Raw genomic sequence first — 15,994 nt, 5'->3', positions numbered from 1 at the left:
CTGAAATAGTCAAAACTCTTGCTGTTCCAATATTCAATTCAGGTAGAAACATCACCATGGACAATTATTTCACCAATGTTGAACTAGGCAATTTTCTGCTTGCAAAAACTATTACACTTGTTGGTACTATAAAGCAAAACAAACGAGAAATTCCAGCAGCACTCAAACACAATCGTCAGCGAGCACTTTATGAGAGTGTCTTTGGATTCAATAACAAAGCGACTTTGGTATCTTACAAGGCAAAGAAGGAGAAATCTGTAATTTTACTCAGTACCATGCATCACGATTGCAGTGTTGACAGCAATAACCAAAAATTGAAACCAGAAATCATCCTGCATTACAATGCAACAAAAGGAGGTGTAGATAAAATGGATGAGATGGTGGGAGAATATTCGTGTAAGAGGCAAACAAAATGATGGCCTGTAGTACTATTTTCAAATATGCTTGATGTAGCAGCCCTAAATTCATTCATTATTTATACAGAAACTCATCCTGAATTTCATGCACAGAGGAAGGACAGGAGACGCTTATTCTTGAAGGACCTTTGTCATGAACTTGTAATACCTCACATGATAGAGCGAAGCGACTTGAAATGCTTGCCAAAGAAAACTAAAGAAGCAATGAAACGGTGTGGCGTACAGTTTCAGATTACTCCAGAGCCAGGAGAAAGAAAACGAAAGCGTTGTTTCATGTGTCCAAGAAACATAGAGAGGAAAACTGAGCGATATTGTTCCACTTGTAAGGAAACTGTTTGCAAAGAACACTCTTCTGAAAAAATAACATGTCAGAATTGTTTGGAAGACTAATATAATAGAAAAGAAAGTTAGAATAAAAATGTAGCTGCAGCTAATTTGCTATAGATTTCTATGCATTTTTGTGTGTTTTCATGTCTTTGCGTGAAATTTGGGAAAAAAAAGATTTTTTGGTGTTTTCTGTGAAAAATTATAATTAAAATGTTGTCCACTATTCATATTTTATTGAGCAATTTTGAAATAAACTTGTGAAAGTTATTTAAGTGTGTTTTTCTACATTATGTGCATGGGGGCCTAAAAGGCCCCCATGACGTTAATATGTATATTTTTAACGTCATGCGTTCTAGGGTTAAGTAATGCCCACAAACTGACTTTATTGCAGTTATCAAACAACTTATTTAAAGGTCAGCATTCTTTGAAGCAAAATATCCAAATTCGGCCTATTTTGCAGAAGCACATTTCTAACTGGCAAAACAAATAACACAATAAGACTAGGCCCTCTCCTAGAATCAGAGCTATTTTGAGCTAGTCAGTCTGTTCCACAAACAGTCCTTCAGTAGAAGGACAAACTCATCTCTGTGACAGAAATGGCTAATGACAGTACCTGTGGATGTCAAGAAATAGGTGAAAGCTCCAATAATAGTTCTAGCTTTTACTTTCAGTAGCGCACTATATCTGAAAGCGAAAGTCATGGATGGAGAAGATTTCTGGCGTCAACAGAGTGAAATAACATTTATACCTACAACTGATCTTGCACATTTTTAACCTCACAAGTCTATGCATTAATTGAATTTCTTCAGAGCTACTGCACTTCATGCTGCACAGACTTTTAGATCAGTAGTTTGTAAAAGAATTAACCTCCCTGACAAAAGTCCTTCTCAAAGCTTTTGAGTAATTGCTACAGCTGTGATAGGTCATTATAAAAACACTTGCTGCTCACCAGATGCAGGAACATTGCTGGCACAAAGCAACCATAAGTTCAGAACAGTAACTCTAAAGAGAATAAACCATTAGCCACAGGCTGCGCCTTGGAAATATTGACATGAATATCTCCTATAGCAACAGTTTCAACAAGAGTTACTGGTAGTTTCACTCATATCCTTCAACAGGCTGAAGGAAATGTGAAAGACATTAACCTACAGTCTTGGCCGATGTGGTTATCTGGCAATTGGGGAAGGTTCAGGCCATGGCGCATGTTGGGGGGGGGGGGGGGGGGAGGGGTATGAGGAAGGGGTTGGAAACCAGAGGGTTGGCCTGGGGGTAGGGATTAGGTGCCAAGATTGATTTTGTGAGGGTGTTTAATTTGAACTGGTGCAGGAGATTCGTGACTGTTGACTGGCTACTGAGGGAGTGATATGGGCCGAAAGTGGAGTTTGGTGCCTGACAGTGATGTACTCCCACCCCCTTCCCTATGTAAACATTCATACATATGTTGTTGTGATGTTTTGTGGTTGGATTGTTACAATGAGTTGTCGTAGTGGGGTACCCAAACCATATGCAGGTTTTATGAGGCAAATATAAGATATAAAGGGTGATTGATGAAGTCTGATCATGGCGCACTGGCTTGGGCTAGCTCAGGTGAGACACTGGGAATGTGAGCCTTCAGTTAGCAATATGGTGAAGGACTCTCGGGGAACAGTTGGGTTTTCATATATGGTTGTGTGAGCCTTTAGCTAATAATATGGCAAATGGCTCTGGGGACACATTTGATTGTAAAGGCTTGGGCACTATAAAGAAGAATGCTCCCCATCCAGAAACATTAAATAGAGTTATAGCCTACCTTAATCTCCATCATATGTCTGTGACTTTTATTGGAGGTTTGGCAAGAGGGAGTTATTGCTGGTGCAGGGGCATGAGGAAGTGCACCAGATCACTACCTGTTTCCCTGTTATAACACCTTCTAAGTTTGTTGTCCAGCACAGAACAAACTGCCCTACTACACTTCCAACTATCAGTGCTGTGCAGTAAGCAGCCTGCAATATTATGGGGCTAAACATGAGTTTTATCCACATAAATTGCTTTATGGTTCCCCTTCGTGTCCTTCGACATCATCACTTACATTTTGGACGGCAGATAGGTCTGTTATTTTCATGTGTGGTTCTTACATCCTTTTTATTTGTATCTCTCCCTGCAAGACTTGCATTAATCATTCACTGGATTCCTGCACTGACATTTCTAACGCTACCATGTACATTTCCAGCATTATTGGGACATGCGTTAACATTTATGTGCCAAGATGTTTAGAATACCTGCATTTATGTACACACACACAAGGGGTGAGATTTGATATACTGTTTTCTGTGGTTACAATCAAAGTGGTTTACATATTATACACAGGCACTTATTTTGTACCTGGCGCAGTGGAGGGTTAAGTGACTTGCCTGGAGTCATAAGCAGCTGCAGTGGGAAATGAACCCAGGTTCTCAGGCTACTGCACTAGCCATTAGGCTACACCTCAACTCTTTACATGTGTAACTTATAGAATACTATAACCAGGTGGCTATAACTTGCTTGTTTTGCTGTTTACCACCAAACTCAAGGGTGGCTCTGTCAGTGAACCAATCTAACTTTTGCCACTGCCTCTCCAAACTCCCCAGTCTCCCATAGCCATACATATAAACCTGCACCAGCTCCATATACGTGTATTTGACTTGTTAGGCTAGAATTCTATATAAAGGAAAGTCAGCACCTATATATAGGTGCAGAATTATACAATTACCCCCTATATACAAATAAAATGTTGTGACAGTAGTCAGTTTTGGGTTGCTAATGTGCCTTCCATAATTTCTATGGGGAATATTCTGGTCTCCCTGCTCCTAAGTTAAATTCAGCTATAATATGATGTAATGGAGGCTGAACTTTCCTGCAAGCCCCCTTATTCTCAATTGAACCTATCTACTGAGGGGCCCTTTAACAAAGTGGCGGTAAACGCAATGCGGGTTTACCGCACGCTAATCTGGAACTGTCGCTGGCCCAACGCGGGCACTGTGGTAATTGGGCAGCACCGTGTGCTACCCGGTTACCACTGGGTTAAGGCGGGGGCCCTTACCGCCACCTCAATGGGTGGTGGTAAAAGCTCCCCCTTGCATGGCCACGCGGTAAGACCAATCTTACCAGATAGCCATGGCCATTTTCAGGCATTTTAACCTGCTGCAGTAAAAAGGGCCACAGTGTACAGCAATAATGTCCCCCGCCGCTAGCACAGGGCCCTTTTTACTGCAGCTCAGTAAAAGGACCCCAAAGTGCATACGTTGCATTAATGGGTATTTCCATGTTAATGTACCTTAGTAAATTTAATAGACTGAATATTCTGTAATACTGCATATTCGGGCTAATACATTTGTAATTTAAGCTGTATTAAATGTTGGTGTTCACAAGGACACGTTTAGGTCCAGGGAGGAAAATAATGCATTATTTAAATCTACACACATAATTAATGCTTTGGGAAGCACGGGTTGCACAGAACTCCCCAAGGAGAAGAAAGTCCTTCATGTCTATCTGGAATTGTTACTTGCAAAGTATTTCCCATAAAGCAAGAAGTGCTGTATTAAATATACTCCCAAGTGTTTCCTAAGTTTAGTAAGGGTTACTTAGGGATTCTCTACCGGGGGGGGGGGGGGGGGGGGGGGGTTAGGAAAGTAGACGTTATCATTCCATGGTGACCTGTGGTCATAAGAGTCCAGACAACTGGTCACCTTAGTTGTAGTTCTAAGTAATGGTTACAGTAAGGTGGGAATGGGGTGTGACTTAGTAAATCAGGATCACAACGGTTTTTTGAAAGTTTATTATTCTGTATTAGTTTAATATCTTTGCCTAAATTAGTTGTTTATCAGTCTGATGATTTGATCCTAAGATTAATTATAAAATTTTGAACTAAGAAGGATATGAAGAGCAGGTGGGAGCCGGGGAGTTTGGGTTGGAAAAGCAACTTGTTAAAAATATTGAACAACACATGTTTCTGTTTGAATTAATGTATCTTTCTTTATTTGTTCAATAAAAATTGTTTAAAAGATAAATCTACACACATAACTTTCCATTCAAAAAGTACCCACAGGTGCAAATGTCTGCGGGTACTCCACACGTGTGAACATTTTCAAAGGGAAAGTGTATGTGTGCCAAGCACATAGAAGCAAGGTGCTTGTAGACTTTGTACTTGGGCGGGCTGTTCTGAAAATTGGTCACCACAGTTTAAAAAACAAACCTGGTCTTCCCAAATCTTTCAGACTCACAAACAAGAAAAGGAATTGTTAGCATGAGTGGCACTCTAGAGAGCTCTGTGCATTACCTGCCAGTGAAGTAAACGAAAAAGGAAAATGCAGCTGTTGTTCAATATGAAAGGCTCCTAAATGCTCCTGCAACACCAGCTGGTAAATCCACCAGATATGGTGGCTGCCACCTGCCAGTACGCCAACTTCTAGGAATGTGAGCTACACAAACAAAGCCAACTGCCTGACACCCAACAAGAAATGAGTAAAGGAAATGTGGATGGTTTGTCCTGTGACCTGTCCCTGTGTCTGCTCTCCCAGAGTTCGCTTTGCCTGTGTCATAACCACTTACCTGTGTGACAAGCAAATGTTTTAAAACTGATTCCTGTTTTACTTGGCACCCATCACGCTGTATTCATACCGATGGTCAGTTAAGAGTATTGCATAATACAATACGCCCTTTCATTAATTGAAAGATGTACAAAAACTGAATGCCAGAAATCTGCTAAATGAGAACAAAATAGGAAACGCTTCAGGATTCTTTCATATTGCTTCACACTTACCTGCAATTCCTTGTAGCAGCCCACACACATTAAAAATACTTTTCTTCATTACACTTTGGATGCACATGGTAAAAACCGACACAAATGCCACAGTACAGAGAATCAAGATCCCCACTGCCAAGAAAATAGCTGTAGCCTGCCAGAAACCGCTTGCAATTTCATTGAAGTTCTCAGCATAGGGTCCACAAAGAGTTTCCCGTCTGAAATACTGCACCATGGGGTTTTTAATGCAGCGTCCATAGATGCCCAAGGTTGGATAGTAAGCTTCCTCTGAACCTCCTGTCCTATTGTCTGTCCCGTCACTGCCTGTGGCTTTTCCTTTACTTATAAGCCAGTCTGCACTCATAAAGGCAATCAGCTCTGCAAAGGCAACAATTATGCTTAGGAGAGTCCACAGCATTGAGCGGCAGGTTACAATGACATGACACATGGTGGAGTTCAGTACCTGAGATCAATTAAGGTAAGCTTCTGAAATCTGAAGTGAAAACTATATAAAAATTGTAAAAAATGGATTCCTATAAAAGCCTTGAGAACAATCCAAAACAAGAAAAAAATAAAACTCCACAATGGTTGCTTTAGCCAGATCCCAATACTGTATATCCTCTAGACAAGATTTGCTGTGTGAAGGTTTGTAATTTGCCTGCTCATTTGTTCATGATGTTTTGGCCTCTCCCTGTTTCCTTCTCCGGCTGCTCAGTCCTGAAGTGTGCACGCCTTTGTTAATATTCATCCCAGTATATGACGCTACAGTTGTGCTGGGGAGTTCCCAAAGACGGCCCACTCGTTTAACACCTATAGGAAAAAAGAAAAATGAAATGGTAAATGGTAAAATGAGTAAGACTCCCCCCTCCCCCATCGGAAATCAGTCTGACTTCTGTAAAAAAAAAAAAAAAAAAAGAGAAAGGAGAAGAAGTCTGAATCGACATGTGAAAGGGTTTGTCAGATGCAGCCTGTTGGAAACTTCCCAGGCTTAGCTTCTCAGCTGTGATTAATCTGTTCAACTACAGCATGGACTTTGTTTGCTTAGCTACTCGATTCCCCCGGGAAGAGTTTGTCGAAAGCTATAGGTCAAGACATTCCTTAAAAAAATAAATGAAAGGATAAATAAAAGGTGGCTTAAGGCAATTATAAGCTGATTTCTGAAGTTCAGACATGCTTAGGGTCTCTCCCCCCCCCCCCCCCCCAAACCTGTGCAGTGCCTTCTTTTCCTGTCTTAGACTACTGTACACAGCACTGAGTGCTGAAACTCTAACATGAAGCAGGATGCAGTGTGCTTGCAGAAGAGGCTTTCTGGGCGCTGGTGAAGACATGTGTTTTGTGTCAATATCACTTCTCTTCAAGGGAAAATGTTTTATTGGCTCTGAACACTTCTTGTATCACAGATATATCACTGAGAGAGGCACACTGCAGCTGAGTACAGATTTCAGGAGCTGCCACACACCAACTTGCCATATTTTATGGATGTTTTATACTGCTTTGCTAAGGGGCTCAGTCAACCTTTTTGAATGTATTTATGGAACTTGATATAATGGAGTCTAATTTTCTAGCTATTAAAGCAAATTGTATCCTAGGATGGTTTTCAAAGAACATTTAAAGAGAAACTAGATATCTAGTTAACTAAAAAGTAAACCACTTTAAATTCAGCCTGCGGTGGGTAAGAGGATTATGCGTGGCTCACAGCTGCAGGCTGAACTAATCTTGGATATTCGATGCTGGGCCATGTGAGGCTCCTGGCATTGAATATCCGGGTATGTGTGATGACCTGGAAGTTAACTGGCCACCGGCTGATATTCAGACCAGTGCCTGATTAACTCAGCACTTAAACTTACGACACCTTTTTTTGCTGTCCTAACTTTTTGAGATTATGTAGCCAGCAAGTCGACCAAATATTGCAGCTAACTGGCTAGGTTGTAACTCTGTCCCTGACCTTGCCGGTTAGCGGAGAGACTCAGTGACACTACCTGGTAAAGTGCCACTGAATATTGATAGTTGGCAGCTCAGTGGGGTTTAACTCAAACCAAGGGGTCCTTTTAATAAGGTGCACTGAAAAATGGCCTGCACTAGTGTAGGCGCGGGTTTTGGGGGCACGCAGATTCATTTTTCAGCGTGCCTGTAAAAAAATGACTTTTTAAAATTTTTGCCGAAAATGGACATGCGACAAAATCAAAATTGGCGCGCGCCCAATTTGGGTCTAAGACTTTACCGCCAGCCATTGACTTAGCGGTAAGGTCTCACATGCTAACCAGGTGGTAATGACCTACGCACGTAGAAAGCCGCGTGACAGAAAATAAAAAATACTTTTTGGATGTGCATAGCAGATGCAAACCAAAAATGAAATTACCGCAAGGGCCACATGGTAGCTGGGCGGTAACTCCAATTTGGTGTGCGTTGGGTGTGCGTAGGCGCCTATGTGGCTTAGTAAAAGAGCCCCCAAAGCACAAAGAGCCCTGAGAAGTAATTAACAAACAGCCTATGATGATGCAAACTTGTGGCCACTTTTAATGCGCATGCTTTTGATAAATTTTCAGAGAAACCACTTGTACTGTGTATCTTTCAAAATTAGCTAGTCTAAAAGTATGTACATTAAAAGGGCAATTTTATAAACTAGGCACTAGCACTTATGTGTCCATTGCACACATAAATGTTTAGAATACTAGCATATAAGTGCATATGTTCACATTTACTTATCCATTATGCTGTCTAAGCACTATTCTGCAAATGCTTAACTTCACTACTACTTATCATTTCTATAGCACTACTAGACGTACGCAGCACTGTACACTTGAACATGAAGAGGCAGTCCCTGCTCGACAGAGCTTACAATCTAATTAGGACAGACAAACAGGACAAACAAGAGATAAGGGAATATTAAAGTCAGGATTATAAAATAAGGGTTCTGAACAAAGTGAATAAGGGTTAGGAGTTAAAAGCAGCATCAAAAAGGTGGGCTTTTAGCTTAGATTTGAAGACCAGAGATGGAGCTTGACATACCGGCTCAGGAAGTCTATTCCAGGCATATGGTGCAGCAAGATAAAAGGAACCGAGTCTGGAGTTAGCGGTGGAGGAGAAGGGTGCAGATAAGAGAGATTTACCCAGTGAACGGAGTTCCCGGGGAGGAATGTAGAGATGAGAGTGGAGAGGTACTGAGGAGCTGCAGAGTGAATGCACTTGTAGGTCAATAAGAGGAATTTGAACAGTACGTGGAAACAGATAGGAAGCCAGTGAAGTGACTTGAGGAGAGGGCTAATACACAAGGCATATGTGCAAAGGAGGGGGTGTACACGGGGTGGAGCATGGGCAGGACTCCCACTTACATGTGCAATTGAAAGAATACTGTAAATTATAGTTTATTTTACTTAATATATACATGCCTTTGTAGCATTTAGGAACCCAAACTTATGCCAGCTAAATGTTAGGTTTACACTCAGAGGTGTGATGGTAAATTAGCCAGCCCTGTAATTTTTTTTTTTTGGGGGGGGGGGTGGCCCAGGGGTGTACAACATATTCCTCTCTCTCCCCCCCCCCTCCATGTGGGTGCGCTAGGCATACCTTTGCTTGCAGGGATGCTGAGCCCCGCCAGCTAAATAAATGGACTGCTGCTGCTCCCTGCTGCTTGTTTCTGGTTCTGAGCATGCGCAAATCAAGCTGGAAACCTGAGCACATGTGGAGAGGGCAGGGCTTTTTTTGAGGAGGTACTTGGAGGTACTGAGTACCGGCACCTTTTCCATTGTCTGCTAAAATTGACCCAAGGTCCCCAAGTTTTAATGAAAGAGCTCAGGCTCTACACACCAATTCTGCCTTGTCATAGATTCTGTGACTAGTTGCAAGGGGCCTGGCTATTGTGGGGTGGGTCCCTCAGTGATCACCCCACCCCTGAAGGGTGTTTGAGTACCGGCACCTTTTTTGCTAAAAAAAAAAATGTACTGGGAGAAGGTAATTATAAAAAATTTGGACCTAGTTAACATGTATTTTCATGTGTCTATTTTATACCTGTTTTATAAAGTTAAGTACTACTTTATAAAATACCAGTGTAGACACTAGGGCTTATATCAGCTTCAAGGCTGGTATAAATGTTAGAATGTACTTTGCCCTCAGTAGCGACTCTTTTTACATGAGGTACACAGCCTTATGACTCACTTGATTCATCATCGGTCTGTAAATCACTCAACTTTTTACTTATTCTATATGAAAATATTTAATTACATCTTTAACTTATGTACTTATCTTTGAAGCAGGACCTAGGCCAACATGGGCCATGTTTCACACACACTGCGTCAGGGCACGGTCCTGAAGACAATCGCCATAGCTCCTACATCACAATGTTATTTCAAAGATGACGAATCATGGCCCATATAATAGGGTATTTCTCTTGACTAGGGTCTCAAGGGATGACCTCTGCCCCTGCCCGACATGCTTTGGTGTCTTGCCTGCACCAGGAGCTAACTTCGTAAAAGTTGTAAAGTACCACTGGTAATCTGGTCACGCTCATAGCACTAAATCCAAAAGAGCAAAAATCAGTAGTACAGCCAAAGGAGAATATCTGGGTGGGCCCTAGCATCTCCTCCCTCCCCCAGCATTAAAAATACCTTGGTTGGTGAATAAAAGCAAGCCACAGGCTTTCCCACTGTTAACAAGCCTTGGAGCTTCCAGCAGAGGACGTTTTCAGCTGGTGGGGGTTTGGGGATCCCCGCCAGCTACATTGAGGATGTGTGCCACCACAGGGAGGGCCTGAATCCAAAGTATGTTGGCCCTTGCCTACCCAAGCCTACCTATGGCTAGGTCACTGGTATAAATAACAACAGAAAGGAATCACCAAGTACTTCCCTTTCCAAATAAACCCACTCCAGCAGCTTAAAATGTTCACTGTCAGCTCCAGATGTACTTGTGATCCCTTTTTTTTTAGTTATTTATACCGTTCAAATTTAGTGCTTGATTGTGACTAGATTGCCAGTGGTATGTTTGTTTATTAACCCCATGGTTTACTAAGCCGTGCAGCAATGCTGACACAGCCCATTCAAAGTGAATGGGCTGTGCTGGCATTAGTGTACAGCAGCTGCTAGCGCGCCCTAGTAAACAGGGGGATACGTTTTTTCTATACCACCTAACGGGTGAATGTACAAGGTGGCATACAGGCTAAAATAAGGTAGAAAAGGAATGCCAATTTTAAAGAGGATAGGAAAGAAAACACTATAATAAAAAGAAAGTGAAATATAAAATTACAAACAGCATATCGACGATACTAGTACAAAATTAAATAGCATTTTCAGGAGCTGACAGCTGATCCCATCGACACACTATAGGTCTTTTGAAAAAGATAAGTTTTCAGGTCCGCTCCGAATCTGGTACTATACAATGTTTATGAAGTTAGCACCTGATGCAGACAAAATGCCAAAATGTGTCATGCTAAGTGAATACTGGTACATGAGAAGCGACTGGACACGCGTCCACTGTATTTGTTTTTAATTATTTATTTTTCTATTGGGAATAAAGATTTGTACATTTGGGTTGCTTTTATTTTGGTCATATATACTGTGCAGCAGGGGCGTAACCAGACACCCAATTTTGGATGGGCCTGGGTCCAAGATGGGTGGGCAGAACTCCGCCTTGTCCCACAAGTAATTTGGTCTCTCCCTCTCTCACTTGCATGCCATATGGTCTCTCAAACATCCCCCCCCCCCCGGCATACCTTTTAAATAGCAGATTTTCACCAGCAGCGAGCAGCAACCAACACACACTGCTTATGTTGGCTCCACAGCCTTCCCTCTGATGCAACTTCCTGCTTCTGCATAGGCGGGAATATATCCAAGGGAAGGCTGTAGGGCCGGTGCAAGCAGTAAGTATCAGTTGCTACTCACTGCAGGCGAAGATCTGCTATTTACAAGGTATGCAGGAGGACAGTTGTTGGGAATTTTCGGCTGGTGGGGCTTGGGGATCCCTGCCACCCACCCAGGCCCACCCTTGACTACGCCACTGCTGTGCAGACTATTTTGCCCCTTTATTTGGTAATTATAAAATTAGCCTCACATTTTTATCTATGCAATATAGAGTCTTCTGCTGCAGATCTTTAGGAAAAGTGTAAGGAAAATAAACAGAAATGGCAACTTTTAGACGGCACAAAGCACTGAACGACTTCTAGGCAATTATGGTGCTGTAACAATTAGAAGGCTACACCATCATGCACTGTTTCTAACGATATTATGGAAGATAAAACCAAGAGGCAAACCTTGTCAGAAATGCAGTCTTTATTTGCAAATTCAAAGCTCCCAGAAGCACTGCTTGCCTTGTTTTATTTATTTGTAGCATTTGTATCCCACATTTTCCCACAGATTTGCAGGCTCAATGTGGCTTACATTTGCCATAATGGCGGTTGCCATTTCCGAGTAACTGAGTACAAAAGGCATTACATTAAGGTGTATACGTACATGGTAAAGAGGATTACAAAAGAAGAGTACAACCGGCATTTCATTACGTTGCATACATACATGGTAAAGAAGGGTATATTGTGGTAGTGTGTATTGGTTCCTGCGTGATAGATAGGATTGTAATATACATTAGATCATCGACTGTAGAGAAGCCATATTCAACATAGGGTTGAAGTGAAAGAGGTTAGTCAGTCATGTGATATGAGTTCGATTTTTCTAGATCATGTGTAGTTTTATTATTTAGTGTTGAGGATGAATGTTAATGGTATGCTTTCTTGAATAGATCAGTTTTCAGTAGCCTTCTGAAGATAGTTAAGTCTTGCATTGTTTTTATGGCCTTCGGTAGTGCGTTCCAAAGCTGCGTGCAAACGTAGGAGAAACTGGTTGCGTATGTGGATTTATATTTTAATCCCTTACAGTTGGGATAGTGGAGATTGAGGAATGAGTGTGCTGATCTTTTTGCATTCCTAGTAGGCAAATCTATAAGATCTGACATATAGGCCGGTGCTTCCCCATGAACGATTTTGTGGACCAGGGTGCAAACTTTGAACGCAATGCATTCTTTTAATGGGAGCCAGTGCAGTTTTTCTCTTAGGGGTTTGGCACTTTCATATCTCGTTTTCCCGAATAGGAGTCTGGCTGCTGTATTTTGAGCGGTTTGAAGCTTCTTGTTGATTTGTTCTTTGCATCCGGCATAGATGGCATTACAATAGTCTAGATGGCTTAGTACCATTGATTGTACTAGGCTTCGGAATACTTCCCTTGGGAAGAAAGGTTTGATCCTTTTAAGTTTCCACATTAAGTAGAACATTTTCTTTGCTGTATTTTTCATATGTTCTTCAAATGTGAGATTTCGGTCAATTGTGACTCCCAAAATTTTCAGTTTGTCTGATACCGGAAGGGTGTAGTCTGGGGTGTTTATTGTATTGGGTTTGTTTGTGTTATATTGTGATGATAAGATGAGACATTGAGTCTTTTCTGCGTTTAGCTTTAGTTGGAATGCGTCTGCCCATGAGTTCATTATTTGTAGGCTGTGTTCAATTTCATTTGTGATTTTAGTTATGTCTTGTTTGAACGGGATTTATATCGTGACATCGTCTGCATAGTCTTATCTGTTGGACCAGCCAAGGTGACGTTTGAAGTCGAACACCAGCTGGTAATATTGCCCCTGACGCAGCCAGTATCTTCAGCGAGACATGGCCAGGCCGAACACTGAATGTTGAACTCCTGGGAGCTTAGAATTTGCAAATAAAGTCTGCATTTCTTACAAGGTCTACCTCTTGGTTTTATCTTCCACGTTGGATTTGGTGGACCGCCTGCCCTGTCGTCTGACATTTTATAAGATGGACATTCCTATGCTGCCACACAGATGTCAATGTCCCTTGTTTTCCCGGTTCATAATTTGGACATATCAGTTTGTAAAATGGATGTTCATGCTGGATGTTTCCAGCATATGGACGTTCAACTCGCATGCATTTTAGAACAGGCTGTGTCCTGTTCTAAAATACATGTGAGATGGACGTCCATTTGTGATGACCTGACTTAGGATGTCCATATTCTGAGTTGGATGTCCTTTCTTAAATGTGTCTCCACATGCCTTAGGAAAAGTATCTCACATTAGTCCCTATGCTTCTAGGCTAAGAGAAAAAAATTGCAGTTTGTAGAGTTTCAGAAAGGAAGTTACAAGTAAACATGCACTGAACACCGCCAGCAAAACTAGGCATTATTCTTACTCATTTATGACACCATGACCTTCTACTTTAAATGATTGCCAGTTTAGAAAAACTAGCCTGGTTGTGTGCATTCACAATCAGTGTAATAAACCAGTGTTAAAGGGCAAATAACAACAAAGTCCAATGTAACTTACTAGGCAGGGATTAGTGCTAAGGCTGTAAAACAGAACTGGCCAAATTTCAAGGAAAAGCTATGTGGCAGGGGAAGATGACTGCAAAAAAAAAAAAATGCATTGCTGTTGGCTAATTATGGTTACCAAGTTCAATCATCATCATCATTAATATAAACTTATAAAAAATTCTCAAAAGCTGGCCAAAAATGTATTCAGTTAGGCCAAGAATAGCAATAGCATACTGCTGCACCTTTGTGACCTTGACGAAGTCACTTAACTGTCCATTGCCTCAGATGCAGATTTAGGGGTCCTTTTCCTAAGCCGCATACGCGCATCATTTTGACCCGGGCTGTAATTTTGTTTTTTACACGCGTCCACTACGCGCACCGGAAAATAATTTTTATTTTCCTGCGTGTGGCGGAAACCGGTTGGTAATCATCATTCTAAGCGCATAGATGATTACTGCACGGTTACCACGTGAGACCTTACCGCTAAGTCAATGGGTGGCGGTAAGGTCTCAGACCCAAAATGGACACGCACCAATTTTTATTTTGCCACACATCCATTTTCCAATACAAACCAGGGTTTCCCCCTAAACTCAGCTCTGCTACCTAAAGGGGTATAAATAGAGAGCTAAGAAATTCCAAACAATACACTAAAAATACTAAATCATACATTTTTTGTATGAAAGGAGAAATTCTCAGAGGTTGTACTCACCCAAGCGGACAGCCCACTATTAGTAGGCTATTCCTAGAGGGTGGGTGGGTTTCTCTATCATAGAATGTCTCCAAGTATATTTGATGCACCCATGAGCAAACCTTATGCTCCCAATCAAATCAAATATCAAATCAAATATTCACCACTACAAAATTGTGTATATTATATATTAAATCACAAACAAGCTCTCTATTTATATTCTATATTAAACAAGGAACCTCTATCTCATACTGCATAGTTAACCTCACAACGAAAGAATGTACTTAAAAGGCCTAAAGCCTGACTACTAACTACTTTGTAAAGTTTCTTATGCCCCACCCCCTTCACTTCCGGTCCTGGGGAGCTTAAATAACAGGAACTAATTTGAGTGATTGCACAGCAGTATTTTCAAACAATTTGGCACAAAGTATGTTTATTTGCAGCAGAAGGCACTAATATTCCGAGTCCCTGATGAAGAGAATTTCGAAACCCTGCAGAGTTGGACACAGACGGTATTCTGCCATTACAGACAGCATTCTGCTATTACTGTACATGGGAATTTGTGGCGAAAGATATTGACACGCCGAATCTTGCAGCAGCTGCCGGGTGTTGTGCACACACCGGGCAGCACAAAGATAAGTGCGCCTTTTTTCCAAGAATGTTTTTTCAATCAATATGGTTAAAAGAACTGAAGTATTTCTAGGAACTATCTCTTTTTCCAAGAAGTGTTTTCTGAGTGTGCTTTTCTTTATTATGTATGGATATAACTGACATACTAGATATCATTTTGAAAAAAAGTAATGCAAATATTGAAAAGTGGTGTAGTTTAGAATATCTGTACATGAGAGCATATAAGCTCTCACGTTAAGATTGAATCAATTAATAAAGCGGAGAGGGCATAAGAAACTTTACAAAGTAGTTTAGTCAGGCTTTAGGCCTTTTAAGTGCATTCTTTTGTTGTGAAAACTACGGAGTATGAGATAGAGAGGGGCATAATCAAACGGGGACGACCATCTCTAAGGATGCCCATCTCTAAGGATGCCCATCTCTGAGGATGTCCCCGCGAATGGGCGGGGCATCCCGTATTATCGAAACAAGATGGGCGTCCATCTTTCGTTTTGATAATACGGTCGGGGATGCCCAAATCTCAACATTTAGGTCAACCTTAGAGATGGTTGACCTAAACGTTGAGATGGTCGTCCTTAGAGATGGGCGACCTTGGTTTTCGCCGATAATGAAAACCGAGGACGCCCATCTCAAAAACTACCAAATCCAAGGCATTTGGTCGTGGGAGGAGCCAGCATTCGTAGTGCACTGGTCCCCCTCACATGCCAGGACACCAATGGACTTCACAAATTGCTACCAGGTGCACAGCTCCCTTACCTTCGGTGCTGAGACCCCCCCAAAAAAACCCAAAACCCACTCCCCACAACTGTACACCACTACCATAGCCCTTAGGGATGAAGGGGGGGCACCTAGATGTGGGTACAGTGGGTTTCGGGTGGGTTTT

General features: G+C 41.7%; 1 protein-coding gene across 6 annotated transcripts in view; it reads right to left on the bottom strand.

Moving 5' to 3' along the window:
- LHFPL2 (LHFPL tetraspan subfamily member 2) overlaps positions 1–15,994 on the bottom strand; it is a 382,911-nt gene that overhangs the window by 58,908 nt on the left and 308,009 nt on the right. For 5 of the 6 annotated variants that reach the window (XM_030193238.1, XM_030193239.1, XM_030193240.1 and 2 more), the window contains one exon: positions 5,521–6,312. In XM_030193238.1, coding sequence (XP_030049098.1) covers positions 5,521–5,950 — 430 coding nt within the window. In that variant the 5' untranslated portion in view covers positions 5,951–6,312. Of the gene's footprint in view, positions 1–5,520; positions 6,313–6,708; positions 6,778–15,994 lie in introns of those variants that run through there. The other variant, XM_030193243.1, reaches the window with a different exon arrangement.

This window comes from Microcaecilia unicolor, chromosome 2, assembly GCF_901765095.1.
Source record: "Microcaecilia unicolor chromosome 2, aMicUni1.1, whole genome shotgun sequence".
NCBI lineage: Eukaryota > Metazoa > Chordata > Amphibia > Gymnophiona > Siphonopidae > Microcaecilia > Microcaecilia unicolor.
The sequence above is the reverse complement of the archived record's forward strand: the minus strand, read 5'-3'. Positions and strand labels throughout refer to the sequence as shown.